The 16,462-nt window shown below is 28.4% G+C and overlaps 6 protein-coding genes across 6 annotated transcripts in view; 4 read left to right on the plus strand and 2 right to left on the minus strand.

The window, feature by feature from the left end:
• Positions 1–681: 681 nt before the first annotated feature.
• On the minus strand, positions 682–5,096 carry LOC132906434 (vam6/Vps39-like protein). Its single transcript, XM_060958611.1, has 11 exons — positions 4,841–5,096; positions 4,458–4,631; positions 4,139–4,394; positions 3,831–4,063; positions 3,499–3,743; positions 2,992–3,420; positions 2,604–2,921; positions 2,119–2,545; positions 1,944–2,051; positions 1,509–1,833; positions 682–1,429 (listed from the first exon to the last, which is right to left on the minus strand). Exons 1-11 carry the CDS (start codon positions 4,908–4,910, stop codon positions 1,366–1,368), a joined length of 2,649 nt encoding a protein of 882 aa, XP_060814594.1. The 5' UTR covers positions 4,911–5,096; the 3' UTR covers positions 682–1,365.
• A 629-nt stretch (positions 5,097–5,725) lies between these two features.
• On the plus strand, positions 5,726–6,718 carry LOC132905813 (active regulator of SIRT1-like). The gene is made up of 4 exons (XM_060957467.1): positions 5,726–5,900; positions 5,983–6,072; positions 6,144–6,292; positions 6,360–6,718. The coding sequence occupies exons 1-4, from the start codon at positions 5,837–5,839 to the stop codon at positions 6,480–6,482; spliced, it is 426 nt and encodes a 141-aa protein (XP_060813450.1). The 5' UTR covers positions 5,726–5,836; the 3' UTR covers positions 6,483–6,718.
• Positions 6,719–6,936: 218 nt separating this feature from the next.
• On the plus strand, positions 6,937–7,949 carry LOC132905812 (nicotinamide riboside kinase 1). Its single transcript, XM_060957466.1, has one exon. It carries the CDS (start codon positions 7,170–7,172, stop codon positions 7,752–7,754), a length of 585 nt encoding a protein of 194 aa, XP_060813449.1. The 5' UTR covers positions 6,937–7,169; the 3' UTR covers positions 7,755–7,949.
• Positions 7,950–8,703: 754 nt separating this feature from the next.
• Positions 8,704–10,860, minus strand: LOC132905807 (COP9 signalosome complex subunit 3). The gene is made up of 4 exons (XM_060957458.1): positions 10,669–10,860; positions 9,994–10,254; positions 9,177–9,901; positions 8,704–9,051 (listed from the first exon to the last, which is right to left on the minus strand). The coding sequence occupies exons 1-4, from the start codon at positions 10,721–10,723 to the stop codon at positions 8,755–8,757; spliced, it is 1,338 nt and encodes a 445-aa protein (XP_060813441.1). The 5' UTR covers positions 10,724–10,860; the 3' UTR covers positions 8,704–8,754.
• Positions 10,861–11,183: 323 nt separating this feature from the next.
• On the plus strand, positions 11,184–14,723 carry LOC132905817 (dynein regulatory complex protein 11). Its single transcript, XM_060957476.1, has 10 exons — positions 11,184–11,902; positions 11,981–12,188; positions 12,274–12,551; positions 12,679–12,988; positions 13,059–13,343; positions 13,457–13,701; positions 13,772–14,059; positions 14,151–14,243; positions 14,346–14,463; positions 14,521–14,723. The coding sequence occupies exons 1-10, from the start codon at positions 11,399–11,401 to the stop codon at positions 14,637–14,639; spliced, it is 2,448 nt and encodes an 815-aa protein (XP_060813459.1). The 5' UTR covers positions 11,184–11,398; the 3' UTR covers positions 14,640–14,723.
• A 528-nt stretch (positions 14,724–15,251) lies between these two features.
• The window catches only part of LOC132905995 (DNA/RNA-binding protein KIN17), an 89,151-nt gene continuing 87,940 nt past the window's right edge, over positions 15,252–16,462 (plus strand). Inside the window, exon 1 of the mRNA XM_060957808.1 lies at positions 15,252–15,262. The gene's annotated coding sequence lies outside the window, so the exon portion shown is untranslated. The remainder of the gene's footprint in view (positions 15,263–16,462) is intronic.

Raw genomic sequence — 16,462 nt, forward strand, 5'->3', positions numbered from 1 at the left:
TTATGAATGCCTGCAGCAAACCGATGTATAATTTTCGTAGGATGATATTTCTAACGATAAAAAAATGAAAATGAAAGGTACAATGTAACGGAAAAATAAAATTATCCATGTACTTCATAACAAATCATAGAAAATCCCCCCAAAAATGTACCATTTTGAATCTGTAGAATTTTTATGAAAAATTACGAATTATTCACTTGAATTATTCTAGTAGTTCTAAGAACAATTGGAATGATTTTTGAAACATTCGCTTAATTATCGGATAACAATGTTACGTCGAAATGAATATTGTAAATCATTTTCAAAAATGCTAAAGATGTACATTTTTTTTCTTTTTTTTTATTAATATAAGTGTATTGATAATTTAGTTATGGAATAAATAAATAATCGTTTTCCTTGTGCATTGTCTTCTTCTTATGTATTGTTTTTGGATAACATACATTTTATAACCAATAGAATACTTGTTAAATAATTGTTTTTGAAACAAATTTACTTTTTATAATTATAAAGTCTTTATAAAATTATGCGTTAGTAATTTGCAAAATAAGAAAATATTCCTATTAAGTTTTATTAATGTAGTTACTTCATTATATATTTATATCGTTTAAAAATGTATGAATAGCAATTTTTTGTTTAATATCTATAATATGATTTTATCGTGAGAGTAACTAAGAAAGTAAGTACATTTGATCTTTTATTGCACAAATTTATATGATTAAAACGTTTACAAGTGCACTTGTATCGGTACCGTACCTGCCTTGTAACAGCCGGCGTAGGAATACAAGATAGCTTATGACATCACTAGTCCCGTTTACCCATATTCTGGACCGGGCACGCCCCATCCTCTCCGTTACACATTATTACGAAAATTTATATGACAACCATTCAATTGCGAGAGAAAATTTATTTTGAATATTCAAGAAATATTAAATATAGGAGAAAATTCTAAGTAAAAGAGTAAAACATACATATACAGTATAAATAATTCGTTCTTTCGTTACGTTTCATCATTCCCTAATTCAAAATTAATTATTGGAACATCTTTATTTGATATTTTTCAAACGTTTGAAATTAAAGAGTTGAAAAATAATATTTCTTTAATTGTTTATAATTGTGTTTTAAAAATAACATTTATGTATATATAATGTAATTAAATTAATTTTTTAAAATTTCTTCTTAAAGATAAAAATATTAAATGGTATTACAATAAAAAATAAGCTTAAAAGCAGATCACAGCAAATATAAATAGAAAGGTAAATGGAAAATGTATACATTTATATACATATCATAAACAGAAGGACGTCACAATGTACATTTTACATCACTTAATAATTAATATAAATACATTTCTTAACTAGATATAACTTATGCCTTACGATCTTGACACGAATAATGTACAATATCACCATTCGGATACCTTGCAAACGCACTGAAAAATAATTGATATAGTAATTTCTTTGTACAACAATCACAGTTAATATTATTCTACATGGTATTTAAATACCGACCTCTGATTGCCGAATCTCTTTTTACACACTGGACATATATTGAATTCCGTCATAAGAACGCTCTGTGATTCATAATGCATACGCTGCTCTTGTACTTGCAAAAGTTCAGCGTAAAGTAATCCTTTTAATACTTGTATCCTTCTTGCAGTGTTTAATTTTTCCTGCAAACTGACCTCTAAAAAGTACTTGATTCTACCTATGGGAACTGTATCAGGCAGAAGCTCTAATGCCTTTAGTGGATTTATCTTTGATGCATGCTTCTCAAGCAACTCAAGTGCCATTTCCAAATCAGGCTCTGCTGTTCTTTGCATTTCTGGGATACATCCTATAATGTGTTTCTTATAATATTTAATATAATATTATATATATATTATTATATTAACTATTAACTGTTATCTTAAAATGGACATAATATTGCACAAGTCGAAATTTTACCTGTGATTAAAGCTCCTTTATCGTCGGGTTTCAACAATTGTTGAATAAGCATTACATAGACTTCATCAGCTCCATCGGATTGTTTTTGTTTATCTACAATTTCCTGATCTAGAAATAAAAAAGTAATTGCACGTTTTTGTAAATAGATAGTTTTAATGCTTCAGTTAACACATACTTTGATATCTAGTATATACGTTATAACAATACTCAGTTGCTTTTGCTATATCATTAAGAAGACTAATATATATTGAAATAGCTTGCTGATGACGTCCAAGTCTTCCAAGAATAATTGCACGCTCCTCGAACAAATTATCAAATGGAAAATGTACTAATATCGTTTCAGGAGTATAATGCGTAGATTTTTCTAAAAACTGTTGCAATTTTTGTCTTATATGTTGGGCTGTTTGTTTTTCGGCTGGTGTAGCATTTTCACTCATACACGCTAAACATTTTTCTTTGTATTGATGTATTAAAACATTATGGAACAAAGGATTAGTGTCTTCCCAAACATGTACTACATATTCCAAATATGTTATCACTAAATCTTTGTGATGACATAGAAGATAGTCCAATACCTTTGGTCTTGGTAATAGTTCAACTTGCTGGAATTATAAATATAATTTACAAAAGAATTGGAGAGCATTATATGATATGCATTACCTGTATATCTTCCATGAAAATTCGAAGTCCTTGTTCTGGATCTTCATTCAAAACCCAACCAGCAAACTTCAAAATTAAATCCATATGATCTTTACCAAGTTGTTGCAAATATTGTATCGTTCTTGCAGTGCCCTTTAGACTAGAATCATTCTCTTTTGCATGCTTTTCCAGAAGCTCCAATGCTTTTCTATGTTGTCCCTTGGTCTGATATAATATAATAAGTTCAGGATATTTTTGATGCATTAATAAAGTTTTTTCAGCTTCTGCTAAATGGCAATGATTTAATCTGAGTAATGGTGCTACCAATGCATCAGTAGTCTGTAAAAACGTTTCATAAACACAAATTAACTGACATTAGACACTACTTATTATGAGCTAGAAATTCTACCTGTAGATAACATTTTAACAGAGTTGTGTCTATAATCTTTAATAATTGTTCTGTAGCTACTGCTGTCATATTCTTCTTTCCATTCACTGCAGATTTTTCCTCATTGTTATCCTTATCCTTGGATTTTGCATTACCACCCATTAACTTATATCTAACTTCAGTAAGAAAAATTATTAAAGCGCGTAGACCTTTTTCTAAATCATGGTCTTGGAGCTTAGGCAAAGTTGGATCACTGACTTCAGGATTACTGCTAGATGGTGTAACTAAATCAGGAAATAACATTATCACTTCATAAGGATCTGTTCCTATTTTTAAGAACTGATCCATTGCTTCTTGAAATCTTTTGTTACGAAACAGATGATGAGCATACAGTGTTTGAATTTTATATATTTGTTTATGTTTTTCTTCTTCTGTTATATCGGATAAGCTCTAAAATAACGGAAAACTTTATTTTAAAATTTCATTGAATTAGAATAAAGCAAATAATTAAAGCTACTATTAACATACAGTCAATTTTATTGCTAACTGAAACTGAGTTTGCTCTAGTAATGTTCTAATTTGATGTGTTACATCAACTGCCCTCACACACCAAACATGACTAATTGATGCTACAAAAACTTTCCCTTGTTTGCATCTGTATATAAGCCTAGCTTTGTTTAGATCTTTTATTGTTTGAATATGCAGACAACCCTCTATAGTATATACTTCTAATCTGTCATGAACAATTCCAAGTAAATAAGGATCATCCCAAGCTAAAATAATTCAACTTTTATATTATTATACACAATTCAAGAAAGAATTACATAAATGTTTATATCACAATTATATATATTCTATACCTAATGCACTTGGTGTATCAGACCATTTTACTGAATTATGTTGAATCAGTTCTCCTCTGGTGTCCATAATAAATGATTGAGAGTCTTTTCCTAGTACAAAGGAATTATCAGACAATTTTGTAACACTTGGTTCAGGAGATTTTCCAGTTGGAAATAATTCTTTGGTTTTTCCATTTAAATTCAAAGTTGTGTATGATAATCCACGAAAACCCAAAATTAATGTTTCACCACACCTTTGATAGAATTAAGATATTTTGTTATTCTATCAGAATACATAAATTATTTTGTATCTAACATAGAATACATACCAACATAATTCACGTGGAATATCTGGCACAGTTAATTCAAAACCATTAAATGTCTCAAATTTTTTTCCTCTTGAATTATATAATTGTAGCTTACGTTTCACAGCAACACATAAGTGCACAACTGTTTGATTTTCACCATTTACAATTTGATTTGGTTTTATATCTAAAGCAAATAACGTGGCACCACGAGTCTTTTGTAATTGATAAAGTTGTTGAAAGTTTGGAGAGTTTAAATCATGAATACATACTATATTATCTACGAAAAGATACAATAAATTAGGTATACCATTTTTGATTTAAAAAATCAAAATAAAAATACCTGTTAAAATTATAAGCAAGTTATATTCTGGTACAACATCTATCTGAGTGATACGCTTTTTATTGAAGTTTTTACTATGACGTAACAATTCTAATTTGTGATTGTCATCTAATACAGATGGTACGTTATACATAAGAAGATGACCCTCTCTTGTTCCAATCAGTAAATTGTCATCTGAAACACTTTGCTATTATTCACTACACTTGCATATAAATATAGAAAAATATTATAATTAAATATATATTCAAAATAAATAACAAAAAATGCATTTTACAAAGATGCAATAAAAAATAATTTTATATCCAAAAAATGGTAAATATATCCACATAAAATTATATATTTAGAATTAGAAACTTTTAGTTTTAAGGTTATATGGTTCCTACCGTACGCAGCCATAGATTCTATTTGAACAGAAATATTTAATATTAACGTTTCTTCGTAAGCGTCGTGCATTTTGACGTTTAAAAAGTAAACTTTTTTATTGCTAATTTCTTTACAAATCCAGAAATTAGAAAATCAATTTTTTAGCATTAGTAGTCGATTGCATATGTACAGCTGACATTCGAATATGTTTGACAACTAACTTAGACTATGATCAGACTTAATATAGTACAAATCCTTTGATAAACAACGTAGATAGTAAAGTTCTATGTATAGGTACAACTAAATACAGAAAATATAGTAATAGCAGTTTGAAAGGAATAAAGCATTAGCAAGTTATAGAACATTAGTAGAACATTATATAGAACATTAGAACATTATATTATTTATTTTATCTATTACAATAGCTGCATTTACAACCTGTTGCAATAAATATTTTGCATTATTTTAAGTTGTATAAAATAAATTTTTATTTTATAATCATAATTTATTATTCATCTATACGATCAACGTTTTTTAAAATTTAATACAAATGTGTTACGATTTTTTTATTCGAAGGAGATCTTTAGCTTTTTGAATCCACGGTTTATTGCCAAAAGATTCATAAATTACATCAATTTATAATGAACAAATAACAAAAAAAATTTTCAAATTATATATTTAAAAATTATTATTGTCTAAAAACAAAATTATAATTAATAATTATATTTAATAATTATATATACAAAGTAATAAAAAATATGATCTATATTTCGAAAAGTACACAAATTAATAAAATATAAGATTTTAAAAAATAATGTTATTTAATAACATAAAACGATGAAATAAAAAGTTCTGCATTTTATACACTTATCAGATATATTTTCTGTACAGATGGCATACTTATAGTTTATTTCTTTCGATTCTATTGTAAATTGTAACTATATGTGTACAATGATATTTCACACTTGGTATTTTCATATGATACATAAAAAAAATTGATTTAAAATTTTATAAAAATGTCAAATTCGCTTGTACGAAAAGGACTTGAATTGTTGGGTTACGAAAAAAGTGTAAAGCAAGGTATATATTCTATTATCCAGCATGTTAACTTGTATAGGTTATAAATACATATTTAATATTACACAAAATATTTATTTTATAGAAAAAAAGAAAAGAAAACGCGTAAAATATAAAGGTTCGCTGGATCTGATCCCTCCAAAACACAGGATATGTTCTAAAAACGATAAAACAGGTATTTATAACCTTCGAAATAAAAGATTAATCTATCGTTTATCAGCTAATGAAAACTAAATATTTTTTAAGATCTCGGAACAATCCTTGGTCGATCAAGCAAAGTAACTGTTTACGAAACTCAAAAAAAATTAGCTGCAAAAGTAGATCCTACAGATGAAAATGTACAGAGGCTTTTATTGCTTAGCACTAATCGTATTGATCCAAATACAACAAATAAGGTATAGTTCCATAAATTTTTTAATTACTCATGAAATAAATTGTATTAATCAAAAAATTTTATATCAGTTATTAAGCAGAGCTCTGAGAAAGAGATATATTCCAAAGGAAAAGAAACCTAAGGAACCTGAAGCCACTGCATTTACTGAAGAAGATTTTAAGAAATTTGAAAAAGAATACGTGGATCAGTAATAATTTTATATTTCTTAAATTGTATATTAGGTAAACGAATTTCAATTAATGAACTTTACTTAGTATACATGGTATTATGATATTCACCAATATATAAAGACATTTAATTGTATTTCAACTGTAAAGCAATATTATTTTTTGTACGTTTATATGATAAATGTTTAATCTACTGTAAATTGTTAATCGTAAAATGTTTAATAGCGATCGTAAAAGGGGTAAAGCGATATTAATTTTAACTTCCTCTTTATTTCTCTATTACACTATATGGATTATTGCTTTACCATTCATCGATGATAATAGAATACGATCATTTTTTGGTTCTCACAATATTGCATTAATAATTCCTGCAGTGTCTGGCTTATGCTTCATTGGTGGATTAGTATTGTTTACTATTTATCACGTTAAACCATATTTCTCGAGTAATAAATCAAGTAAACTTCATGATTCGTAACATATACATAAAAGGGTTTATGTAAATGAAAATATTATATTGTATATTGCTAACTAAATTGTGTTGAGAAACATTGACACACTTGTGTGTATTTTATTATTGGTTAAGTAATAAAGTTAATGTAACTTATGTAACTAGACCGCCATTGTTTATATGTATGTTCCTAGTACGTGGCTAGTGTGAGATAACCTATTCTAGATTTTAAATAAAATTATTATTACTAGAGAAAACTTAAAATGTCTTCAAAGAAATGGTTTGTGCTTGGTATTTCGGGTGCAACATGCAGTGGAAAGACTTCTTTAACTAATCGACTTCATAATGAGTTAAAAAATTCAGTAGTGATATACCAAGACAACTATTTCTTACCGAAAAATGATCCACGTCATGTGAAAATTGATGAACTTTTAAACTGGGAAGTAATAACCAGTATGGATATGAACAAGATGCGTTCAGATGTTTTACAATTGATCAAATCATCACCTACAGAAAATAGTTCTTCGGAAACAGTTAATAAAAATATATTAATATTAGATGGGTTTTTACTTTTCAAATGTAAGGTTATTTCAAATTTATGTGATCGTAAATATTTCATAACATTAACAAAAGAAGAATGTTGGGAAAGAAGGAAAGGAAGAGTATACGATCCACCAGATGTTCCTGGCTATTTCGAAAAAATTGTTTGGCCAGAATATTTAAAGCATAGAGACGAATTAATGAAGGACAATGATTTTTGTAAGACAATAACATTCATTGATGGATTGGAAAGTAAAGAAGAGATATTTCAGCTGGTTTTTACGGAAATAAAAAAATTATTATCATAAAGTCTTAATCATATTATTATATGTAAAAAGAGAAGCGCTTAAAACTATAAAAAATAAATATACACCATAAACTGGTTGTGGATATTTAGCTATCATTTAACAAAAAGATTGTGATATTACAAACATTAGTTTCAAAAAGAAACATCTGTACATTCCAGAATGTTTAGCACAAAATATAATTAATATTCTGAAATATTTTCCATAATAATCTAGATCATTTATCCCAAATATTTTTTTTTAAATTAGAAATAAAATAATCGCAATAATACATGTATATCTTGTATTTTAAATTCCCTATATATATCAACAACTGATTTCTACTGAGCTGAAAAGCGTAGTGTACTTACCTGGCACAGTTGTGCATTGAGCGATATTTTTTTTTCGAAAATGATAAGTACACTTGTATTTCATCACTTTCCTTTTTGTGAGAAATGTATGTACATGAGTCATTGTTGCATTATCAGTACTGATGAAGTTTTTTTTATGAATTCCCATGAAAATGCCCATACATGAATCAAATGTTGTTTATGTTGAAAATGTGATAATCTTGTAGCTATGTATCACAATATTGTAACTACAACATGTACAATCTTTTTTGTTTTTGTTGCATATTGTTTGCGTATAAAGCCTGCTTCAGATGTTAAGTAATTCCTTAGGAAAGAGTTTTAAATTTCGTTCTATATGCATAGTATATTTTGTACAAAAATTAATTGCAAACGGCTTAGAAAATTAAGAATGTTTGAGTTCACAACTCCTTACAGACACTTCATAGCTTACAACTTAGCAATCAATCTTCACTTTTACAGAGATTCAGAAAGAATATAATGATACATAGCAATGTTTTTTTTATTTTGTACAAAATAGATTATGTTTCGCCAAATTTCGGATATTTATCTTCATCCAAAACAGGCTTCAAAATGTTCAAGTCTTCGTTTTCAACAAGATTCGCTTCGTTTTTTTCTCTTTTTTAATAAAGATAACGCACAACGACGTGTATATGTTACATGGAATAGGTGCTATGTTTAGATTGGCCTTGCGCATTTGTTACATTTGTTGGAGCAGGTCCAGGTGTTTGATCATCTTGATCATTTTGTCCACAAGCTTTTCGAACATATTGTGGTGTAAGAACTACTTCTTCTTCCATTTCAAGAACTCGTTTGTCCAATTCCATACATGCTGCCATTTCTTTTTCTAATTTTGCCAACATCTGTGGTGAATTGTATTTCTCTGGATCATCATGAAACACTACCATACCATCTTTTTGATTGATTGTTGCAAAAATTTCACCATCTTCTATCTATGATTATAAATATAAAACATTTTTATGTAACATCTATACACACATATAAACACATATACACACATTTATTTATATAAATAATAAATATATAATATTATATAAAGTAAATATAGTGCATTTACCATGTTTAATATATATTTTTCTGCATCGGCAGGTCCAGATAATTGAACTCTACTAGCCACATCACTTAAGCTAAGAGTCAAAAAAGTTTTTGTCAATCTTTGTATGTTCTTTTTGTATAAATAGCTGAGCACTTGTTTCACCAGTCCCATATTATGGTCTCTTGTAAACAGTTGTTGATATTTGGTGATAATAATCTGCAGTTCTTCACAACTATTCATTTGATAAGCTGTAGCCAATTCTTGATACTGTTGACCCAGTGGTTTCATGTACCTATTAACTACTTGACTCGTATACCTAGGTAGATTCAAAACTTTCCCATGCAAAATTAAAGAGACCAGAATATATTTCTTGTAGGCTTCTAACATAATGTAACTAACTGCCATGGCAGGTGTGGTTACACACACTTCAAAAAAGTACAATGCTCTATCATAATTCTTTAATGCTGTATATATCATACCACCATAATAATAATAAAGTAAAAAGTATTTTGAATCAAATTGTCCTTCCTCTTGGCTGATACCAGTAATATCTATATCGAGAAATTCAAGTGCTGGTTTGAAACACTTAGAGAGAAGACATAGTTGACAAAGATCAGCATGTATTGAAGTAAGCTGGCTATCGAATAGTTGTATTTTACGTATTGCACGGCACAATAGTTCAATACCACGCAATGGTATTTGTAGTTCAACTAATGTTTGAGTAAATAAATGGCATAATTCTGCATCTATAATGTAAATGATAGAAATCAATTATAAAAATAGTTTCATTATAATTTTAATGGTCCCAAATACAAAAGAGGAAAGGTTAGAAACTTACATATATCAGAAGCAAATCTAACTTGTTCTCCATTACAACCAATGATAAATTCCTGAACCTGATTAAATAGTGGTTTATAAGCATCAGCATTGTTTGCACCATTAGGATTAGGCAGTGAAAATTTCACACATAATACTGCCAAAATACCTAATGAATGTTCCTGCAGATTTAGGGTTTCCAAAACATTATCTAAATGTTGTCCATTTTTTATTAGAACATCTGTGCTTTTAGTTATTATTTCTGACAGCTCTCTAAAATTACCTAAGGAACATAAGGCAATTGAATAATATTATTTAACAATTACTTCAAAAAATATTATAATTTTATTTACAATAGAATATTGATTTAACAAATGCATATATTTTTTATATATACTTGATATTAAACAATTTAAGAAAAAAGTTTATATGGCGCTGTAAAGAAAAATGTTGATATACATATTTAAGATTTAGTCATAGATATACTTAATATAGGAATCAGATTTATATACGATCTGAATAAAATTAAATGGATGAGTTATTCGATACCACAATGAGAAAAAAAAGTGAACTCGAATCTTATTTTTCTAGGAAAGGATCATTATAGAGTAACGCAGAACGTTCTAATAAACCTTTAGGATTATTCTTGGAGGTTAGGTTCATAAGAATATAAGGAAGGTTCGAACATCTGTCGTACCTTGTTTTGAGAGCGTCCGCACATTATTTACAAATTGCTCCAATGCCGACGCCATTACTGCAATTGCTTTTTTCTCATCACCACCTTTAATCGGTGATGAACCGTATTTACAGAAATTATTTTCGTGAACAAATGATCACTTAAGATGACGTTTTGAAACAGGCAACCGGAATGCTCTGAAGCATGTTACGAGTTACAAATATAGCCGGTTGCGTCGAACTCCCTCTTTTATGTTGCACTCAAAAACACAATTTGAATTGAAATATATTTGTATAAATTTGTTTTTCTTGTAAATCTAATAAAAATTATCTTGTACTAGATTGTACAGGAGTCTCTATAGGATGTAAACATGTTCCAGATCTTTGCATTATATCTGTCGCAAGATTGTATATTTATTTGCTTCAAATAAGCGCATGTTTTACTTAACATAGCTATTTCAAACAATTGTAAGATGATTATACAAATAATTAAACACATTATGCTAACACTCGTAAAAAATTAAGTTAGATGTACTTATAAAAAATATGTATTTAAATATAAAACCTTTTTTAAATAAGCATTTTTAAAAGAATTGTACATATTACATACTAGTTTAATTGATGGTTGCTACGATACCAACGATTTCTAACAATCCTGAAAGACGAATAAAGCAAAGTGTTTGTTCATATTATCATTCGATTCATTTTTCTGTAATTTTATTTTTAAATAGAAAAGAAAAGATATTTCGATCATGTCAAGTATGATATATAACGAACTTTGGAAAAGCGCACAGATTGATATGGAGGAACTCCTTCAAATTGATACAAATTTGCAAAACGCTAAGTTGCAAAAGGATCGTAAAAAAGCTCATAATACGGTTTCGGAATTATACGTAAGATATATTCTTATCTGTAATAAATTAGAATGGTGTTACGATCAAATAATTCAACCACAAAAACGAATATTAATAAAACAATTGTTAGTCTCATGTCTTGGTAGAATTTTAGAATTAAAACATGAATTAGTCGAAATAGATCTTTCAGAGTATAGTTATTTCGATGATATTTTAATAAAATTAAGCGTTACTCCGCAAGAAGTTGAAATTCAAATTCCGAGATATTTTAGACGTGAATGTTTACAAGAGATCGAAGGAAAACGGAAATATATAGAAAGTATTTTAAAAGGTATAGGTGCTTTGGATGAAGTAGTTCCACCAAAAAATATATCTGAATCCGAAGCGATAAGACTTATACAGGTACGAATTTATATGAGATTAAAAAATTAAAAAATTGTATATTAATGTACGTTTAAATATTATCTATGCAAATGTTAGGCTCACGAACGCGCTAGACAAGGCCGGTTAAGATTTCAATTTATGAAAGAAATTCGTCAAATAAAGAATAAATCTGCGATTAAAGCAGATGCAAAGATAAAAGAATCGTGCGAAGGGACGGCTGTAACAAAAATTCAAAAAGTTTGGAGAGGATATGTGACTAGATGCAAAATTCGGAAACGACGTCTTGAAGAAATGTTATTAATTGGTATTTTTTTTTTTTATTAAAATAATAAGTGATACATATATAATAAATAGTGTGTATGTATATTTATATTTATCTATTTTTAAAGGTATGCTTCAACCGAGTCAAGAAATTACAGAAAATGCTAGGCAGGCTGAGAAAGTCAAAGAAGAGAGATATGAGAAACAAGTTAAATATCAAGAGTTATACGAAAATTTGGTGGTCGAAGCTAAAGAAAGAATTCGTAAAGAAAAAAGCGCCATAATAGAAGAAAATATAAGGAGTGAAGTCCGAAACTGGGTAAACACTTATTTTCAACAGACAGGAAAAATTCCAGACTTGCCATCTGCTGAGAGTGGAGGATCTAGAATTATATTTAGTAGACAGGTAAAATTAGTATTTACATTAGTATTTAGTATTGTATTGTGTGTACAGCATTTTCAAATCTGCTCTATATCAGCAATAACTCTTTGATGTAATTAAATTGAAGTAGAATGTAATTCCATATATACAGGGAACTGAGAGCACTATAAGTAAATCAACAGCAGTATCATCAAAGGAATCCAAGAAATCTAAAAGATCAAAATCGAAGAAGGATAGTGATGTTGAACAATCAGAAGAGGAAACTGAGCAAGGTTTCAAGTCAGTTCCTTCCAACTTTTTGTCAGAGCTGATACATGCTAATCAAGAATATCAAGAAACATGGAAGAATAAAGATGAAGCTGTAAATATGGCACAGTTACCATATTTAGACATGATAGAAAATAAAACAATCAAGGAAGTAGAAAATGAAGTACGCGTTACAGTTGATCAAGCACTTAGAGGTAAATTATACCATTACAATAACCAAAATATAAAAGCAATAATGACGCTATAATTCTATCATATTTAAAGATGACATAGAAGCATTACAATGTGCATTAGACAGAGATAGAGGTCTTAAAGGCAAACGTATTAAAAAAACTCAAAAAAGAATTCGCCGCAGTGGAAAAAAAAATAAAAAGAGGAAAGAAAAGGATTTGACACCTGATAGAACAACAGAATCTTTATTTGAAGAACTATTAACTCAAGGAATTATTAAGTTACATAAAGAAATTCCACTTTGTAATTTCAAAGGGGAAAGGTCATTCATAAATTATAATTTAAGAGAAAAAAGAAAGGATCCTTTGCCAGCACTTGGTTAAGTATATTATATTAATTTAAATCTATAGTCACATATTACATTCCCCATTCTGATTTAAGTTCTTTTAGTAATCCCTTCAGTAATCTTTTTGTATTAAATGTATTAATAGGAGACATAAGACAGTTGATAGCTGAATATTGTATACTTCCCTTGGGAAACAATACTCTTAGAGAACTTACACCGCTAATAAGATCAGTGTTAATAGCTGGTCCACATGGCAGTGGCAAAAAAATGTTAGTAAATGCAATTTGCACAGAACTTGGAGCCACTTTATTTGATATTACACCAGCTAACATTGCTGGGAAATATCCTGGCAAATCAGGATTAATTATGCTTATGCATTTAATATTAAAGGTACGCTAAGAAAGATAGAGATGATTAAACACATTAGAGAATATTTATTCTAGATTCATTTCACATGAAGGTGTCACGTTTGCTTCAACCATCAGTGATATTCATGGAAGGAGCAGAGAAGCCGTTTGTTAAAAAAGTGTCAAAGACAGATAAAACTGATCCAAAACGTCTAAAAAAAGATCTTCCTAAGTTAGTAAAAAGTATTACAAATGAAGATAGAGTGATTCTTATTGGAACTTCAAGTTCACCATGGGATGGAGATCAGAAACTCTTATATCAAACATATGATAAAATTATATATGTTCCCAGACCAGATTATGGATCTATGTCTCTCATATGGAAAGATTTAATATATAAAGTATGACTTTTTTATTAATTTATAAATTCCGATGCACGTTAATTTTTTTATCGAAAAGGACATGTATGTAGATATATAATTATATTTATAGCATCCTGGAATTAATAGACAATTCGACACATCTGTAATGGCTAAAATTTGCGATGGTTTTACTATTGGCACGGTATTTGCGTCTATTAATGAGGTATTGACGAAAGAATTATTTATTATTATTATGCAATTAATGTTGCGCGTAAATGTTTTATAATCTTTTTCATTACAACAATTGCACATTGTTGTAAAGTAGGTAATGACTACAAAGCGAATAGTGCAACTAAGAACTCATCCATTGACACATGGGGAATTAATAAACGCGTTAAGTTCGAAAGATCCCGTTTTTCGCGAAGAAGAAGACACGTTCTTGGGTGTGTATTCGTGTGCTGTTATAAATATTATCATTTCCTAATTATATGTAATTACAGCATGGCTTTCAAAAATACCTATAAGTCGTAAAAAACAACGAGCGCTTGAGCTTGAGCTTCAGAAGTTGGAAGAAGAAAGTGAAAAACAGCAAAGAAAAGGAAAAAATATTCATACATAAATCTATTTGTATTATTTAATAATATTTATAATTTTATAATATATATAGTATATGTTATTTATATATATTCTATAATATGTATAACAAATTATAATACGAGTATATGAAATAGCTGATAATTATTGTTCTTTCCTTCCAGTTAAATTTAAGAAAAAATTAATTTTATAATATGAAATATTCCACAATTAATCATAATTTATTAAAATGAATCATTAAGATTGTTTTCTCCACCATTATATTAACTAAAACGAAACAAATTAACAATGGAATTACAAACATATATAACATTGCACTTTATTTACTTCATTTTTGCCGCTGGTTGCTATGTTCCTGCAAAGATGCATACAAGATCAATTTACGTAAGTAAAGGTAAACGTAACGTGACAGGTGACAGCTATTTACATTCGAGATCGAAGTTTCAAGTATTGGAAAACCTGTCCGCTTGTTTGACTAAAAAATGAGTTTGAAGTATACGACGCAAGGGTCAAACGGGGAAAAAGATCGCATAAAAATACTTATTACTGATAGCTTCGCACTCATTTATCAGAATAACGTGATAAATATAAAAAAAAACAAATCATTTGCATGTGTAAGTAAAACTAAAAGTAAATCTAGAATTTTATGTATTTCTTAGCATATTATATTACCATACCGCAATTGTTTTTACTTTTTTATTAATTGTACGTAACATTTGCTACACATTTCGCAATTAATATTACAAACTATTTACAAATTTTTGTCTCATAAAAAAATCGTGACCTTGTGTTACACTGATAAAAGATTCGAGATTCTATCTGCATAATCACTTTATCGTCGCGTGTTAATTACATTTCATAATTTCTTCAAAAGACTATATTATATTTGGACACATGATCATCTTTGGCAACATAAGTGCGAGTTAGAAGAGTGACAATTGCAATCTGGCACGTTTTTATTCATGAACGTCCCTTTTGTAAGGGAGATAACTAGAATGACTCCGTTTGCTTTGGATCGCGGTACAAAAGTCTCGTTAAGATTAAAGTTATACCAGGTTACATGTTTCTTTCTTCAGTTCACGTGATATAACACGCGCCAAGCAGACTTGTAACTAAAGGCAGTGGCAAAGACCTCTTCAAAGAGTTATCAATAAAGGGCAAGAAGGGGCACACATCTTACCTCACATTTTCCTATCAAAATACGTAATAAAAGTCTTATTTCGACTATGATCTTATGAAATCATATCACGTAAGATTTTATCATTTCTTCATTTATTAATAAAAAATTAAACACGATATACTAATTATTAAACATATGAATCTAACTTTATTTGAAAATAGGTTTGTGTTAAGTAGATGATATTTTTTAGTTATAAAAAAAACAATATAACATGCGTATTTATTATGAGTCATAACTCATTAATATTATAATTTATGTAATTTTCTTTCAATGAGAATAATTTACTATTTCATGAAACGAAAGTTGGATAATCATCTCTTATCTGTTAAAATACTAATATATTATATAAGATCAATAGTTCCATAGCAAAAGTTAGAAAATTAAATGGCATTTTATTATTAATTATCATAAGATGAAAATAAATGCGAGGAATAAATGTTTTTTTAGCGTTCCTGGTTTGATAAAATTCTAACCATTTCAAACAGTACACGTAATGACCTTCACGAATCTTTCTCACAATTTGCATTATATATGCATTATATTATATATAAACTACACAATATATACGTATATATATATATATATATATATATATTTCGGGAAAAAATGATAATAGGAGGAGGTAAACGGACCGTAATATTTATAAATGTTTTGAAAATCCGCCGATT

This window comes from Bombus pascuorum, chromosome 4 (genome assembly GCF_905332965.1).
Source record: "Bombus pascuorum chromosome 4, iyBomPasc1.1, whole genome shotgun sequence".
Classification (NCBI taxonomy): domain Eukaryota; kingdom Metazoa; phylum Arthropoda; class Insecta; order Hymenoptera; family Apidae; genus Bombus; species Bombus pascuorum.

Coding starts and splice junctions, on each gene's coding strand:
- LOC132905817 (XM_060957476.1), top strand. CDS start 11,399: ATGTCAAGTATGATATATAACGAACTTTGGAAAAGCGCACAGATTGAT. Junction 13,344..13,456: donor GGATCCTTTGCCAGCACTTG/GTTAAGTATATT, acceptor ATGTATTAATAG/GAGACATAAGACAGTTGATA. Junction 14,060..14,150: donor GGAAAGATTTAATATATAAA/GTATGACTTTTT, acceptor TTATATTTATAG/CATCCTGGAATTAATAGACA.
- LOC132905813 (XM_060957467.1), top strand. CDS start 5,837: ATGTCAAATTCGCTTGTACGAAAAGGACTTGAATTGTTGGGTTACGAA. Junction 5,901..5,982: donor CGAAAAAAGTGTAAAGCAAG/GTATATATTCTA, acceptor TTTATTTTATAG/AAAAAAAGAAAAGAAAACGC. Junction 6,073..6,143: donor TTCTAAAAACGATAAAACAG/GTATTTATAACC, acceptor ATATTTTTTAAG/ATCTCGGAACAATCCTTGGT.
- LOC132905812 (XM_060957466.1), top strand. CDS start 7,170: ATGTCTTCAAAGAAATGGTTTGTGCTTGGTATTTCGGGTGCAACATGC.
- LOC132905807 (XM_060957458.1), bottom strand. CDS start 10,723: ATGGCGTCGGCATTGGAGCAATTTGTAAATAATGTGCGGACGCTCTCA. Junction 10,255..10,668: donor GCGGACGCTCTCAAAACAAG/GTACGACAGATG, acceptor TATGTTCCTTAG/GTAATTTTAGAGAGCTGTCA. Junction 9,052..9,176: donor AAAAATATATATTAAACATG/GTAAATGCACTA, acceptor TTATAATCATAG/ATAGAAGATGGTGAAATTTT.
- LOC132906434 (XM_060958611.1), bottom strand. CDS start 4,910: ATGCACGACGCTTACGAAGAAACGTTAATATTAAATATTTCTGTTCAA. Junction 3,421..3,498: donor AGTTAGCAATAAAATTGACT/GTATGTTAATAG, acceptor CCGTTATTTTAG/AGCTTATCCGATATAACAGA. Junction 2,922..2,991: donor TGTTAAAATGTTATCTACAG/GTAGAATTTCTA, acceptor ACGTTTTTACAG/ACTACTGATGCATTGGTAGC.